The sequence below is a fragment of the Stegodyphus dumicola genome, chromosome 6 (genome assembly GCF_044657685.1).
Source record: "Stegodyphus dumicola isolate Sdum_Otavi_A_Nest chromosome 6, ASM4465768v1".
Lineage (NCBI taxonomy): Eukaryota > Metazoa > Arthropoda > Arachnida > Araneae > Eresidae > Stegodyphus > Stegodyphus dumicola.
Window position 1 is genome coordinate 172,234,245 of NC_140773.1, and position 17,933 is coordinate 172,252,177.

The 17,933-nt window shown below is 31.1% G+C and overlaps 1 protein-coding gene across 1 annotated transcript; it reads left to right on the forward strand.

Annotated features, from left to right (window-relative positions):
• The first annotated feature begins 600 nt into the window (after positions 1-600).
• On the forward strand, positions 601-14,805 carry LOC118179353 (uncharacterized). The gene is made up of 3 exons (XM_035348526.2): positions 601-1,536; positions 2,105-2,212; positions 14,331-14,805. The coding sequence occupies exons 1-3, from the start codon at positions 1,038-1,040 to the stop codon at positions 14,624-14,626; spliced, it is 903 nt and encodes a 300-aa protein (XP_035204417.2). The 5' UTR covers positions 601-1,037; the 3' UTR covers positions 14,627-14,805.
• The last annotated feature ends 3,128 nt before the right edge of the window (positions 14,806-17,933 follow it).

Below are 17,933 nucleotides of genomic sequence, written 5' to 3' on the forward strand. Positions count from 1 at the left end.
AATGGAGGGTGTAGACTTTTCATATTTTGAAATCTTGTAAGACCAGAAAGGAACAATATTTCCTTAGGCTTAAAACACATACATTTTTTTCGGACACCATAGGTCTATAAAATGTTCATCCCATACTGAAGAACCACTCATTGATATAATTTTGACTTTATACTAAAAAATAATCGAAATATAAAATAAAAAACATTATCCCTTGTTTTAAAGGTTTTTAGAACCCATTTTAAAAGCAGTTTCTTTATCAATTGAATTTTTTATTAACTCATGACCAAAAAATTAATTAACTGAATTAAGCATTGAATTTTTTATTAACTCATGACCAAAAAATTAATTAACTGAATTAAGCATTGCCATAAGACCATTATTGAAATTAAACCTTATTAATTGTGTAAGTTAATAACTATTGCTAAACTCACAGCAATAGCTTAATTTTCATACTAAAATTCTAAATCTCTCTTCGTATGCTATTTTACGCACAAGAATTTTTACCAGAAAATTCATGGTACTTTCTTCGAAACGAAACGTATCTGGCGCCGAAAGTAATTCTGACGTAGTTTTGTGCTTCTATGATTTCTGTGCTGTTGAATTTATACGCAAAATACTTGGCACGTACGAGTGAAAAGCAGTGAAACCCAAGCTTTCTTTCCGAATCGTAACGAAAATGTACGCGTTCAGCTGTAGCGTCGCCCCCAAAAGTCCGAAATCGGATTCGCCCATGAACCAGACGCTAATCGATTCGAAGCCCGGATGAAAATACGCAGTAGGAACCGGATCGAGTACTGCAACATTGTTCTGTCAAAGAATGTCTATTTTACATACATATTCTTTGGTTCGGTCTAGCTTAAACCAAATCTTTACACATTAGCACTTACTTATATATTATTTTTATTGTTAACCTGATATTAAACATGAATAAGATCACGATGATTATAGAAGAATGTGTAATAAGATATTATTCTCCTAACGAAATACTTGCATTTACAAAATCAGTAATGGTTGTTTATTTAAAAAAAAAATAAATGTGACTGAAAATGTGCGCGGCAATCACAGCCGATCGGGGATTTACATGGTCGGATGAAGAAACGTCGCTCTTACTTCAGCTATGGGGTGCTAATGACGCCCAATCTGAACTGACAGGAAATAAGCGAAATTTTGTAGTGTACGAAAAAATTTCTGAAACTATGAGCAGTATGGGATTTATTAGGACAGCCTCTCAGTGTAGAGAGAAAATTAAAAGAATGAAACGAGAGTATACTCTAACAAAACAATATAATGAAAAGTCAAACGGACCAAAGAAAAGTATGAGATTTTATGAACAATTTGAGAAACTTCTCTTAGAAAAGCAAGCAAGAAATCAAAAAAATACAGCATTGAGATCTTGTCCTAATAGTAGTGGTTTAGAATCCGAAGCAGACGAAGCTGAGAGCACCAAAAAAAGGACTTGGGAAAGAAATCAAAGGAAAATTAAACCTGCGGTTCCCAAAAGTGAACCACCGATGACTAGAAAGCGACGTGAATCTCTCGATAAAGGTAAGTGTAAATAATATTTAGCATATCAAACGTCTTTAGCTATACTTCTTTTAATTCATAATTAGATTTTATGTACATTTAAATTTTTAGTTATTAACACTTGATGTTGCACATATAATTAATGGATTTTGAATGCGTATCTTTATTAAAAATTTATTTATTGTAGGATGTTACAGAACTTATTGAAATATATTTGCATTACATTTTATGAAATTTCTCCTGATCTTTTTTCTTGGGATACCCTCTAAGAGATGTACGTTTGATTATTTAAATATTTTTCATAAAATTGTTAATTTGCTTAACATTTTTTGAGGGAAAAAAACTAATATGGTAAATAAATGAATGTAAAATTAGTAATATTTTTAGAATACTAAAACAATATTATAGATATCAATGTCTGATATGTACATTTTAATCTTTCTTTTTTTTTTTTATTTAAAGTAAGTATTGCATGTTTTCTGATTTAATGATAGGTAAATTTTGGTAGTTTTTGAGTTGTGAACTTAGTTTATTTAATTTTCATTTCAATTAAAGTGTATTCTTTAACGAATTTTCATTTCAATTAAAGATGTAAAAAATCCTTGGGCTCCAGATGTACTTTTAGTTGAAGAAGAAGAAACACCTACATCAACTTTATTTGAAAATCATAGTTCTGCATCAGTTAGTTCCATAAATGGTGAGTAAGGTTTATATTATTGGTTTTGAAAAGTTTCATATTGCATGGATATCTTTTTATGGCAACAACATTTTTATATGTGAGGAGTTTTTGAAAGAAAAATCTAAATTGAATTCTAATTTTGAAAGAGTTAGTTTTGAAAAACATTTGTGTTTAAATAAAATATTTAAATACTTTAGTCACCCTCTACTCAATACAGTATTTTATTAGCCAAGAGCTGCCCTCAGAAAATATAAGCTTCTATTAAGTCCAAACGGTACTTTTCCGTTTCGCCGGCGCAAGTCTCGCCAAGCAGACTTTATTGGCAACAACACACAGTATACACATAAAAAATGTTAACAAATATTAGTTCTAAGAAATTTTTATTTAAAGACATAAACGTTTTAATATCGTTTAAACTTTTGTAAAAAGACAATAAATAAAGACCATAAATTTGTAAAAAGACATTAATTTAAGAATTACTATGCTTTCATGGTATAACATCTTTATTCGCCGCTTCATATCACGTGACCCCCAAGTGATCTCATCTCACGTAAATTACGCTACAAAAATCTAATTCTGTCAGTAATTATCTACATTAATTTCAAGTTAAATCTTGATTTGGAATACAAGTTTAAATGCAAGAATTATTTCAATTTGTACGAATAGCTTACTCAGAAATTATGTAAAACCGCAATGTTTACTTCGATAATGCATTCTCATTAGAATGGATGAATTTAACCCTTGACTTTGCCTTTTCTATATTTTCGCCTTCGGGTGAGCAGTGTGATTGCATCCTAATTAACTTAATTACCGCGAATGGTCTTAGAACATAAAACTGAGCTACCTGGTAAATCTGGTATGCCAGTATTGAAAGAAACAATCAATCTGATAAGAAATGGCTGCGACTTGTTTTGAAAATGAGGCGCAAAAGGTTACCAGCGAGGATATTCTGCTTGGCATCGGTTGTACCATTTTTGGCGGCTTTATCGCTTGCGCCGGCAAAATGGAAAAGTACCGTCCAAACATTGTACTTTAGGTCAAAATTTGGTTGATCTTTGGATTATGGTAACTTGGTGATTTTTTGGCGAAAATTTGGCGACCAACTCTGCTACAGCAAACCTCTACTTTTTTTTTTCGCCGCCATTTTGTCTTCACGAAGTAAAGACATATTTCTTTTCTTTTTATTTACTCAACACTTTTTTCAACAATCTACTAGCCGAATTACACTTATGCTAAAAATTTTATGTAACAAAACTGCTTAATCATGACAAATATTAACTGCAAAATTGGGAAAAAGTGCACAATCGCAAACTCCTTGCGCGTTTTTCAGAATAGCACATAGACATAAACCATTTACACATCGACTTATTTTTACTTTAAAAAACATCCCAGAATTGCACAAAAATGGCATTGCACACACTCTTAACTTTATCCATCTACACTGCTATTTTCTCATAAATTACAAAAATTTGCACGAAAATGCAGGAAAATTTTCTTAATCTTTAAACTCGGTAAAAAGCACATATATGAAATTACCTGATCGCGAAAAAGTATATACCCTTTCCAAGGATGAACATTTCCACGTATAAAATATCCAAAAGCTTTTACCTCTAAATTATCTATTATATTATAAACGTCACCAACGAATTTATATGCAAACATTAAAAATAGTTACAAATACTTAGTGTCAAATATTTAAATTATTTCCATACATGTTTACTTCAACTGAAACGTATACCAAATTCCTACAAACATAAAATTCACAAAATAACTATAATTTAATTAAAATATCACTAAACCATGTACACGTCGACTTATTTTTAATTAAAAAAACATCCCAGAATTGCAAAAAAATGGCATTGCACACACTCTTCACTATATCCATGTACACTGCTTTTTTCTCATAAATTAGAAAAATTTCATGAAAATGCATGAAAATTTTGTGAATCTTTAAATCCGGTAAAAAGAACATATATGAAATTACCTGATCGCAAAAAAGTATATACCCTTTCCAAGAATGAACTTTTCCAAGTATAAAATGGAACTACTCTGATATGCGCCCTCAAGTCGCCAAATTTCGCGCCAAATATCTTTGGCGAGAAACTTCACGCTGCCATATTACTATCTAAATTTTTTGTCTACATTTCGAACTTTTAGCCTAAAATGTCTCCAAAAACTACGTTTTCAACATACAATTTAGCTAAAAATCCAAAAACAAAAAATTTAGATAGCAAAAACGTAAAGTTTCTAACCAAAAATATTTGACAAGAATCCATGTACACAGCGACGTGTTTTAACTTAAAAAAAACATCTACAAATGGCACAATGTAGGCAACCAACGAATCTACAAACTACGCACACCTCGCTTTAATAAATTAACATAACAACAATAAATTTCAAAGAATACCATGTACACAGCATCCTGTTTAAACTTTAAAAAAATTCTACGAATTGCACAATTTAGGCAAGGAAGGAATCTACGATCTACGCACTCCTCGCTTTAATAAAATAACATAACAACAATAAATTTCAAATAATACCATGTACACAGCGTTCTGTTTCAACTTTAAAAAACATTTACGAATTGCACAGTCTAGACACTAAACAACAAAATAAACTAAAATAAATTTCAAACAATTTAAAAAAACAACAATAACGACAGAAATTCATACTAAAGAACCAATTAACATAACATTCTACAAAATAAGAACAAGGATAAAATAAAATGCACTTACCACGAATTAATGCGTTTTCGAATAGCAGAATTATAAATTTCATACCGCCTTTAACATGCCGCCATGTAATCACTATTGTATTTACATGACAGCCAGACACACTATCCAGAAAATTTATACTATGGTTCACAAATAAATAAAATCACAAATCCCTACTTCTATCATGCACTGCCATTAAAAATAATCTCCCTGACCCTTTTTCCACACTTCCAAATACCCACTACCCCTCAACAGGATAGCCACAATGATATTTCCTTTTGCCGAACTTCAATTCAACAACTACCATTTTATCTTTCCCTCCCATCTTCTCAGACACAGAGGCGAATCAACGAGCTCCAGCGAAAGATTTTTCAACGTCAACAGGGTTGCCATAGAACACGCAATCGTGCCAAAAACCACCACAGAACACATATCGCCACATTTGGTGAAATTAGGGCGTATATTATTAGAGTTGTACCTATAAAATAAATAAAATACCAAAAAACTTTTACCTCTAAATTATCTATTATATTATAAACGTCACCAACGAATTTATACGCAAACATTAAAAATAGTTACAAATACTTAGTGTCAAATATTTAAATTATTTCCATACACGTTTACTTCAACTGAAACGTATACCAAATTCCTACAAACTAAAATTCACAAAATAACTATCATTTAATTAAAATATCACTAAACCATGTACACGTCGACTTATTTTTACTTAATAAAAAAATCCCAGAATTGCACAAAAATGGCATTGCACACACTTTTCACTATATCCATGTACACTGCTTTTTTCTCATAAATTAGAAAAATTTCACGAAAATGCATGAAAATACTCAACGTATACTACTCAAACATATTCTAAAATAATACAAACATATAACTCACAAAATCACGATCATTAAATTAAAATATAATTAAATTAAAAAACACTACTTAAAATATAAATAAGCACATACATTAAATTAATAAAAATTAGATTACAATCCTAATTACTTTAAACTAAATCATTGCTAATAACAATTTTCCAATAATACCATTTTAATTTATTTACTCCTTACATTTCGAACAATGCATAAAAATAATATCCTCAAATGATTAAAAATACTAACTTACCTAATCTTCTTCAGAATCTTCATTACGTGGCACGCACACTTCCCTACAGAAAGAGTTCCAATTGGCTGCAGTACCACTGCTAATTTCTAAATCCGAAATCCAGTAGTCAACTTATTATTAATTATTACGTATTAAAAATTTAGAATTCACTTTACATAGCGCCATGCAATCCGAAAATTAATCAACACTATTTCACACAACACACAATGAAGCTTAATACAAAATAATTTTTCCAAATTTACCCCCTTTTCCGATTAAAGAACTGTAATTCGTCCATTAATGTCACATGACATATCTCATGATCTCTCATTTCCCTCACACAAAATAATGCATAATCGGAACTGAGTGCTTCTCACATTATTACTAAAGTCCTAGGTAGTAACCTTTATCGCCTCCAAAATGTTGCCAAACTACCTGTTACCATATTCCAAAGATCAGCCCAAAATTTTACTTATCTAAAGTATAATGCTTTATCAATCAGATGTTCCCAACATATTCAGTCATGTTAATAATTCTCATTCTTTTAAGAATTCCAGAAAAAATGTAATAATTTTGAGAAAATACTACTTGTAATATTTTATGTATTACAGTTCTTTTGCATAATTGTATTTATTAACTGATGCATATAACTCTGTCATGCAAAATGCATGTCCTTTTCATCCTTTATTATATGTGTAATTGCAGTAAACAGTTTTTTAATAAATACAGTCAAAAGTCGTTAATTCGGACACCCATAATCCGGAATAATCTATAATCCGGACCTTAAATCTACAAAATTTCTGCGCATGCATCGCTTTGACGTAAGACTTTACGGCTGCGAATATGCGTGTGCGCATGCGCATAATACGTTTACGCAAGTGCGTTTAATGTATAACGGACAGTATAAGCTAAGCTGAAATTATCTAATTCAGGTAATGTTGCAGATTGCGTTGTTCCTTAATCTTCGAATTGGATCCGGCTTATTATTTTTTGCAGACTGTTACAGCAATTTTATAAAAGTAAGCTTGAACTTTCGATTATGTCAAATAGAATTTCCGATATATATTTACTAATATGTAAAGGATCTACAAAGCGAAAGTATGTTTCGAAGTCCATTAAACCAAAAGTGGAATTGCTGCAAAAAATGGATAAAGGCATATCCTTTGATTATCTAATCAAATAATCCGAAATATGTTTATCAATTTCACGCTGCTCTGCGGGGGAAGGGAAAGGACACGGCGCGCAATGAATTAGAAGTTGATCTGTCAGCACTATCCTTATCTTCAGGACAGATGTTTTTATTTTATTTGTCTTATAATTCTATACTAAATGTAGTATTTTATCTCGATGTACTCCGTCTTTGATATGATTTAAATCAAATTCCTCCTCATTATAATTCGCTTCCGATAGTGAAGAAAGTGACACAGAGGTTATTGAAAACGAAAAAATTTCGATTGACAAATTGGTCGGTATTCTCGACACAGCAATTATAGGACTTGACCAGCTGAACTTTGTAACTGAAGAAGAAATTATGTCTGTTTATAGAATTAAAGAGAAAGTATTATCACATAAAACAAAGCAACTTAAACAACTTACATTGAAAGAAATGTTTAATAAAAAAACAAATAAATATTAAGCTTTTTTTTTTTGTGTGTGTATAAATTTTGATACCCTTTAGATCATAATTGGTCTTTATTTCATAAATTACGGTTTCATATTTTTAATTTTATAACTTCTGCATGCCATCTTACCAGATTTAAACTGATGATCTATAATCTGGAAAAATCGATAATCCGGAATCGCCGAAGTCCCGACGAGTCCGGATTAAAGACTTTTGACTGTAGTAGTTTATGGAGGAACAGATTGCTAACCAATTAGAAACAGGCCTGCAGTACCCCCGAAAGAAAGAAAGAAAAAAAAAAAAAAAAAAACTTTTGTAGATTTTTTTTTGCGTGTTCTTAATGCCATTTTGGACACTAAAGTAAACAAATTGCATTAAGCATTATTTATGGTATGTAATTTTTCACAAATTTATTTGTATTATAAATTAGAAACATTAAGATGAGCATGTCATACTAACCATATACAAATTAAATTACTTATTAAAAATTTTTAATGAAGAAAACTGAATATGAAAGTTTGCGTGTGTGTGTACAATAATAAGAAGTGTGTCTCTATACCTGTTGATCATCAGTGTATCTCCTAAGAAAATTTGAAATCAATCTTTATATATCAAAAAGGCTTCTCTATCGCTCTGCCTTTTTTTCTTTGAAAGGGGGAAATGTGAAAGTAAACTTCTAAATTTAATTGGCTTTAATTTTTATTTAATTTGGAGACTTCTCTCTCTGTCCAAGTCTAAACTGCATCATTCAAAGAAATCATGCGATCTTGCATAATGCTTAATGCAGATATGTTTCCCAGTCAAAGTAATCTGCAAACCAAAATCTGTTTTGACTCCCACCTTTCTTCCTCTGAAGTACTGCAACACTCTTTCTCTCTTCTTGCTTATACTTTCATCCTGTTAAGATGCTGCAGCAATCTTCTATGTTTGCTTCTATGGCAATAGTATCGGAATTGTTCTGGAAATAGGCACGATTGGAGTGCCAAGCGAATTGTGGCCACAAAATGTGAATTTAAATAAATATACGAGGGCCATCCAGGAAGTAGATTACGTTTCCGTCTGTGTCCGCTAGGGGCGGGGCTAGCGCGGCCATCTTGGGGTCAGAGCGTTGCGCAGCTCAGTCTGCATCTAGCCGTGCTACTGAGAGGTTCGTGCTGTGCTCCGTTCAGATACTGTGACGGTTTGAAATATCTGCGTTAATTGAAAATCCCGCGAGCTGCGAGGTGCGCTCAGTAATAAGGTTTCCGACTGCAAAAAACTGTAAACCGATAGAAATCTATCGGCAGCTTCGTGAAGTGTATGGGGACAACATTATCACTGAAGGTGGAGTGCGTCAGTGGGTCATAAGATTTCAAAATGGCCGAACCAATGTTCACGACAAAGATCGAAGTGGGAGACCCAGCATAGTGACCGCCGAACTTCTCGAAAAAGTCGATGCTAAAGTCCGTGAAAATCGAAATTTCACAATAACGGAACTTTCTTTGAGTTTTCCACAAATTTCGCGAAGTTTGTTGCACGAAATCATCAGCGAAAAGCTTGGTTACCACAAGTTTTGTGCAAGATGGATTCCAAAAATCTTGACAGAGGACCACAAAAATCAGCGAATGGCTGCAGCGTTGAACTTTTTGGACGCTTACCATAAGGATGGTGACTCTTTACTCGATCGCATCGTTACTGGTGACGAAACACGGGTGAAACATGTGAACTGTGAAACGAAATTGCAATCAATGCAGTGGGGGCACACAAGTTCTCCCCAAAAACCCAAGAAATGCATGCAAACAATGTCGGCAAGGAAGATGATGGCGACTGTTTTTTGGGACAGAAAAGGTGTAATTTTGGTGGACTTCCTGGAAAGAGGCACTACAATAAACTCTCAAAGGTATTGCCAAACTCTCCAAAAACTCAGAAGAGCAATTCAAAACAAGCGCAGAGGAATGTTGAGCTCTAAGATCTTGTTGATTCACGACAACGCCCGGCCCCACACGGCAAATGTCACTCGTAAAGTTCTTGAATCTTTTAAGTGGGAGTTGTTTCCTCATCCGCCGTACAGTCCCGACCTGGCACCGAGCGACTTCCACCTATTCCCAGCAATGAAGAAGTGGCTGGCTATGCAGCGTTTTGATGACGACGCACAGCTGCAAGAAGAGGTAACGAAGTGGTTGAAGGCGCAGGCGGCCGAATTTTTCGACGAAGGAATTTCCAAGCTCGTACATCGCTACGATAAATGCCTTAATTTGTATGGTGACTATGTAGAAAAGTAGTATTTGAGTGTGGCTTTCATCTGTATATAATAAAATTTGTTTCCTATACTTTTATAAATTAGACTGTTTATTATTTTATAAACAGTCTAATTTATTTTTTAGTATAGTATTATTTTATAAATTAGATTGTTTATTTTTTTATTCCAAAACGTAATCTACTTTCTGGATAGCCCTCGTAGAATTTAATCCGGCTCGACTGCTTATTCTTCAGAATAGATGGATGTTCTAAGCATCAAGTATCTACACCATCAGTATTTCTACGTGTTAGTGTCCTTACATCAGTGCTTCCAAATTTATGTTAATATTGCATTTATTATATCACAATTATAAAAATTTTGTGTACCCATTAAAACTTTTGACTCCCTCCCTTCATTCTATGAACTGATGTGTCACTCTTGCTTGTGCTTTCCTGTTGGCCAGATGCTTTGCTATATGTTGTGCTTTCATTACACACACACACACACACATATATATATATAATTATTTTAGATAGATGATTTTATGGAGACTATATATTTCTATCAAGTGACCACTGATTAAAAATATTTCATATGTTTTGCTAAGAAAAAAGTAATTTTTCATCTGATTTTGTTATACACTAGTATGCTTTTTTTTTGCAATATTATTATGTCATTATCATATATCAACTCAATATAAAACTTTTGAATTCTCATGTTTGACAGTTATGAAAAGTCAAAAGCATCTATGAATCTATCAGAATTCCCACTTTTAATTTTAACATTTAATATATATATATAGAGAGAGAGAGAGAGAGAGACTTAAAGAATCTGAAGTTAAAAGTAAATTGGAGTCAAAGCAAGGCAGTTAACAATATTAATAACTGCAATCGTGTGTAAGAGGTTTAACACAATATCTAAAACAAATCAAAATTAAAATATGAATTCTTAATAGTACAAACTGTAAAAAAAAAAAAAGAAAAGAAAAGAAAATGGAAAAGGGGAAAAATATATACAAGATTACAAAAATTAAATTAACCTCCTTTTACTGAAATGCCTATTTAGAACTTATCAGGGGAAAATGAATTAAAGCTTCATAAAAGTCGATTAATATGTTTCGAAAATTTGTTTCATTCTCCTGGTTCATTTGAAATCAAAAACCAAAAAAGAATCTATTAAATTTTCATTTAAGACATTAAAATTCATAGAAAATCGAATCTCAAATATACCAGGATTTTCTCTACACACCTTCAAAATACTTGGAAAAAAAAAAAAAAAAAAAAAACATAATATTATGCAAACTGACTACTCAAAATAAAAACCACAAAACTTTACATTATGTAAAAAGACCATTAAATATCAAATTGGTGTACAGTTATAATATGCAAATACGAAATTCAAAAGCAACTAAATATAAAGAGCAAAACAAACATACTTTAAAACAAATTGTCATTTAAAACAACACTAAAAAATGGGTGGTCCTCGATTATGCTAAACTAAACTTTTAATGCCAAGAAAACGAAAAACTTTTCATAAAGATTCTGTAAATAATGAAATCGAATTTGAGCCTTTATCAGTTAAAAACTAGAAAGAAAGAAAAATTCAGTCAAGAAAATATAAAACAAATTGCAATAAAATTGTGCACAATAAAGACCCTCCTCCCCCCACACACAGAGCATTAAAAGACTATAATGTTGTAAAATTAAAGGGCCAGTGAGTTTACTTACATTTGTGTAGATACTATTAGATAAAATTCTGTATTTTTAGTAAAAAAATTTAATTAGCAAAAGACAAAAATTTCAATCTAGTACAATTCAGTAAAACTTTTTTTTGGGGGGGGGAGGGAATACTGAATCTTGTTTAAAAAAAAGTTTTTATGACTTTGATTTTAAAAAAAAAAATTGCCATTCTTCAAATTTTTTGTTTGAATTCCAGTATTATTTGGCAGCAAGGTAGAGGAAGCATCTGAATGAAGAAATCTGGACAGATGGATTTGATAGAATGTTCTAAATCTCATGGCAGTTGTGTTTAATTTCCCATTAAATGTAGTCATTTAAAGACAAAATGTATGTAATACAAGTATTTCAAAGCTTATAAATATAAGTAATTTAGTTGACTGGGAAAGCTTTGCAATTAATTTTTTAGCATATTTAAGAAACTGGCAAGTATTGATTAGATGTGCTTTAGTAACAAAATGTTCATGTATCAAAATGATAAGATTTAAATAATAGTAATTAATTACTCTAATTGGATTTGCAAACTTTGTGTTTCTGTTATTTATACGTTTTCATAATTAATTTTTTAAATGTTTGGATTACTTTATCAAAATACAAACATATAGATACTGAAAAGTGTTCTACCAATTTTTCGCATCTCTTGAATTTCTGTTAGTTAAAATAAATTCAAGAGATAAACTTGAAAAATAAATTAATAGTCTATTTAAATAATTATTGATTAAAAAATAATTTTATAATTTTCTTTTCCTTTAAGAGAAATAAATTTATGCTTTAACATCTGCCATCTGTTTTCATATTAACTTATAAGTTTTTAATTAAGGTATGCTCACAAAGTAACCGAGCAAATTAAAAGACCAAACGATAAAATAAAAAAGTGAAGGAATAAATGTATGTTTAGAAAGGATGACATCGCTTGTTAAAGTCAGATTAAATTGGTTATTTTATGGTCTGCATATCAAAATGGTCATTTTCATGTACTATGAAGACACTGTATCAAAAAAATTTGCTTTGAAATAGAATAACATTAAACTTTACTACAAAATTAGTAAATCTGCCATCGGAACATTATGGATGATTTGAACAGTATATGATCATTATCAAGAACACAAGTGCATAAGCCACTTTAAATGTAGGCATAAAATCACTGAAGATAAACCAAAGATATGGCATCCTTCAAATTCAAAAAATGATGTGGAGAAAATTTATTCTTTGGTAAAAGCTGATAGATGTCTAATAACTCAACTTTTAGATATGCTTGAGTTAAACAAAGAAAGCTATAAATTAATTTTAATTGAAAATCCGTAAATGAGGAAAGTTTGTGCTCAATTTGTGCCTTGGATTTATACACAACAGGAAAAAGAAGACATGAAAAGGTTGCTGTGAAGATTTGCTGACTGCTGCAAGATAGGACATTTTCTTAAAGTTTATCATAGTGAGAGATCAGGCCTGCTGTCTTCAATATGACCCAAAAACAAAAAGACAAAGTGCACAGTGGAAATCACCACCTTCTCCCATCTCCCCCCCCCAAAAAAAAGACATGGATGTCTAAATCAAAGCCTAAGGTGATGCTGATTGCATTTTATCATCTCAAAAGTAAAAATTACTCTAAATTACTCACCATAAATTTGTCTGTGAAAATTAATCAATTAATCAGTATTTTTACAAGGAAGTGCTTTTTCAATAAGAAACTGGATAAAGTGAGTTAGGAAGGAACTTTTTGATTCCAGCCTTTGATTTCATTTAGACGATAATGCTAGGCCTCATACAGCATTGTCTGTACAATAGTATCTTGCTAAGCATTTAATTTCAGTGATAAATCACCCAATCTCCCTACTTCGTCAGGTGATTTTTTCCTTTTTCCAAAGCTTAAGATAGCCACGAAAGGCTAGCAATCTGATAGTGTTTTGGATAGTAAATCAAATCTTATGTATATTTTGCAAATGCTAGTTCTAGTGCCTATAAACTAAGTTTTGATGGCCTGAGGAAATGTTGAAAAAATTGTATAAACTCTTCTGATAAATATTTTGAAGGAGATAAATTTGTTTGAAGGTTAATAAGCTTTTTCTTATTTATAAATTGTTTGTTTTCATTAGGAGTGCACCTTGTATTATCAGAATTTTATATAAGAGATACCTTAAATACTTTCAATTTGCCTGGTGTCTTCATTACATGTACAGCTGTAGTCAATAAATATTTGAAGGGATTACTGGCATGCAATATAGGCAGGTCAGTAAAGACCGAAGTCTGTCAGTCATCATTCTCCAAGCAGGGTGGCTATCCAAATGTGCAGTGTTTGTATGCATGTGTTGTAAAAGTTTGGTGTAATGCAGCAACGCTGTTACGAGTGAAATGGAGAAACATATAAATATGAAATTCTATTTCAGTTTGGGAATTCCATGCACATGGAATTAATGGTCAGGACAGTGTGAAAGAAGTGCACCAATGGAAACATCAAAAAATTCTTAGTCTAATTATTATCTTTAAGCTATTTGTGTGTAATTATTTGTGATTTTCATGTATGCTAGAGAAAAATGTAAGAGGTCAACAAAGAAAAAAATTCTTTTAAAAAGAGTTGGTGCAAGAAAAAGATCAGAAATTCCTGATGTTGACTTTGTTAAACCCCTTTAAACTGAAGCAAGGATACATTTTCTTAATATTTTTAACAGTTATAAACTTAATTACATTTTATAGCTAATTTGAAGTTTCCAGATTAAACATAATTTTTATTTTATTTAAATTTCAGGTGATCTTTCTGAGAAGAAAAAGAGAAAATTAACTTTACGAATGTCTCTTTTTAAAAATATGATGGACTCTTTGAGCTTGAAATTTATGAAATCTCAAACAGACTCTGATGCAAAAATTTTACATAAACTTGAACAAATTGAAAATGAAAGGACTGCTGTGGATGAAAGGATTCAAAGAATGTGGTTGGAATTTGAAGAAAAGCAAAAAGCAGATGAAAGAGAGCATGAGCTTAAAATCATGGCAACATTTCAAGACATGATTAATCAAGTTAAAGTGAATAATGTTAATAAGTAACTATAATTATGCCATGCAGTTTTGTTTAACTCAAGAAGATAGACAAATAAGTCACAGTTTTTTAGTTTCCACATCAATTTTTAGTTTCCAATACATTTATATCATCTAATATTGGAACAAACAGAACTGATTTCAGTACTGTGCATTTGTTTTTAATAAATTTCAAAATATTGTTTTTAGTATTGTTTATGTGAAATTACAATTGCCAAACAAAGAATTTATGTGTATTTATAAGTATGTAATGTTTTTATATGTGCTTAAATTCTGTGGAAGGCCCTATGTGGGTGGTAAGGGGAGAGGTACAAGTTCCTCAGATATCATCTGATTGAGGCATTTGGAATCAAAACTGGGTGTGGGAGGGAAGCTGAGCCTTTCTAGTTTTATTTCTTCAAGTTGTTCTGCCACTGCTTGCACACAAAAAATTTTAATTATGTCAGAATACCCTTTGATCGTACTGGGATGATTTATGAAGCTATTAATATTTGACTGTGTGGTAGAATATAGTAGAACTTCAATTAGTGAGCATAATTTGTTTATAAATCTTACTCATAGTGCAAAACACTTGTTACATGAAATAATCTTTCTGATATGGATCAATGTAAAACATGATAATGTGTTCCATCCTTGGGAAAAAAAAAAAAAATAAATGAACTTTTGTAATTTATTATTTATAATACATCCTTTACAAGAAAGTTGTCTAAAGACATGTTTTTGCCTGTGCTTCAAAATTTGGCAAAAAATAAATACAGCATTATCATTAAATAAATTTGTAGTGCACATAGCTACTCCCTTATTTAAGGTGACGCAACAGTCTCCCATGCTTTTAGCATTTCCTTTATTTTACTGGAAGGCTCTGAGCTCCTACTTCTCAACTTCTTGCTCTGGCACAGAATGCAGCTTCATAAGCTCTTCTCTGGCTGTGCTCTTCCATTAGCTCATCAGTGTTGCTTCTGGCCCCATAATCTTGGCTAGAGACAAAAATCTCTTTTATTTTAAGCACTTGCTCAAACCCCTCAGAGTTGCATTCAACAATGCTGTTCAGCCAAACTTCTAGCCGAGATGCAGGCAAGATCTTGCTTGTGACATCATGATGTCTGAGAAACATTGCTCATTAAGAGAGTCATCCCCCCTTGTTATGTAAATCAATCATTATGGGAAGTGCTTATTAATCATATTTACTTATGGAGTGTAGTATATTTTCTAGTACAAATCCTTAAATATAAATACAAAATAAGTAAAATATAAGGTTTTCAATTCAGAAATGAGACAATTTTATCATATTTCTTAGTAAATTACCAAATTTCTGGCTTTTAATTTTTAGCCTTTACTAAGGAAAGAGTTTTTTGGAAATATGTTCAATTATAATTTTATTAATTGTATATTTATTGAAAATTTAATTGTACAAATTTTATTTCCTAGTGATTTTCAGCATAATTTTTAGCATCAAATTTTATTCAATCTGCAATACATTTGTAGAACTTTATATGAAGATTAATTCTACATTTAATTAGTAAATATTTTTATTTAATTTTGTTTACATGGAACATTAAATTTATTGACACAATAATATGTACATCAATAGTTAATTTTAGTTTCATCATGTTTAAAATTGCAAAATTAAATTAACCAAAAACATAAAATTTAATTAAATATTAATATATTGTATTTCACATAGAAATTATAAATAAAAGAATAACCTGAGTCATGTTTAAAGGAAATTTAAGTTAATTTAGAATTTGAAATGCTCATGCTGGAAACTTCCTGTTTTTTGAGTAAGAACTACTATTTCTTATATTGCAAGGTTTCCTATGGCATAATAGAAAGCTGACCTCATTCTCCCTCTGAAACTATGAAATTTTTTCTTGGCTGAGACCCCCCCTGATTTAAAAGCACCATTGATGGAATATAATTGGCATATTAGGAATAAGAATTTTAGTTCATCTTGGTAGTAATCTTTTTCTTCGGGAATAAATTATGATTTGATCTGTGTAAGAAGTGTATTAAGAAATAAGTGAAAGATAGTGTTAAGATGTAAAGGAAATGCAAAATCTCAAACAACAGTGAAAGAAAATGCCAGATGAGAAGATTGTGGTTGGAGTAGTTACAGGCATAAAATGAACTGAAAAAAAGCTTCCAAGAAGCATAACTTGGACAAAGGATTTTTTCAATGGCTTCCTTGTAAAATGGACCTTATGTCAGCCCATCATTAAATTTGAAATTGCAAGCAAATGGACATTTGTGCTAAGATTGAAATTTCTAAAAATATTGCTTAATGCTTATGAAATTATAACCTAATTTATGAATATTATATGTAATCAACATTGATTTGATAACTTTTTAATAAGTTATTTAATCAGTCTAAAGAAATTTGAATTTTAACAAAAGAAGATAGTGCCTTCAAAAAACTCCTATCCAACATGTAATTACCATAACAAAAGCAAATATATAATGTCATTCTTGACCCTGTAACACTAAAACTTTATTCTTCTGCGCAAAAAAAGAATGGCAGGAACTGCACAAAAAGTTTTCTTGTTGTAGAAAGTTTAGAGGAAAGATGGAAATGAATTGCATTATCTCAAATAAATCTTCCATAATCACATTTCTTCATATATGCTCTTTGAGTGTTAAACCACGATGTGTCATATTTAGTGTATTATTTGTTTTCCTTAACATCACTGAGTTCATTTTAAGTTCATAATTTCATTCTAGTAATTGATACACATCTTCTAAATTTACATAATGAAACATACTAAAAGAGTACTTAAAAGTTTTCTGACAGTAACATCAGCACATCCATGAATTACATTATGGCAAGAAGTGCAGGATTTTGTCCATCATCAGTATGGGCAAAGGTGACATTTTAACTTTGCACAATTCTGCCCAGTTTTGAAAAAAAAACCTTCAGGGTATGAGTCCATGTGTCACCCACCCTTTTTCCCTTATAGCCAAACCACTTATGACGGTAATGATTGTTTGTATTCTCTTTTTTTATTCTTTTTTTACATATACACATGCAATCCGAAGTATAACTGAAAGAGAAATAAATATTCCTAAAAATTTCTCTGAGGATAAACAGTAATAAGTACATTTAGCGCAAAAAATGTAATGTCTGTTCTAACACTATTTCCTAGTATTCTCACATTAATCATACATGTACCTCTATTTTTGCTCATTTGGCAACATGATCTAAAAATCTGAATCCCTGGTAGTATATTATTTATTTATACATCCATGTATAATTTTGATTGTTTCATAGCAGACTCTTTATGTTCAGTTGAAGCTTTGAAATTGGCTGTAATTCAATTAC

What these genes read in the sequence shown, in the direction of transcription:
- LOC118179353 (XM_035348526.2), top strand. Translation starts at nt 1,038, where the DNA reads ATGTGCGCGGCAATCACAGCCGATCGGGGATTTACATGGTCGGATGAA. An exon ending in ACGTGAATCTCTCGATAAAG is followed by an intron (nt 1,537 to 2,104) that starts GTAAGTGTAAAT and finishes TTTCAATTAAAG; the next exon opens with ATGTAAAAAATCCTTGGGCT. An exon ending in ATCAGTTAGTTCCATAAATG is followed by an intron (nt 2,213 to 14,330) that starts GTGAGTAAGGTT and finishes TTTAAATTTCAG; the next exon opens with GTGATCTTTCTGAGAAGAAA.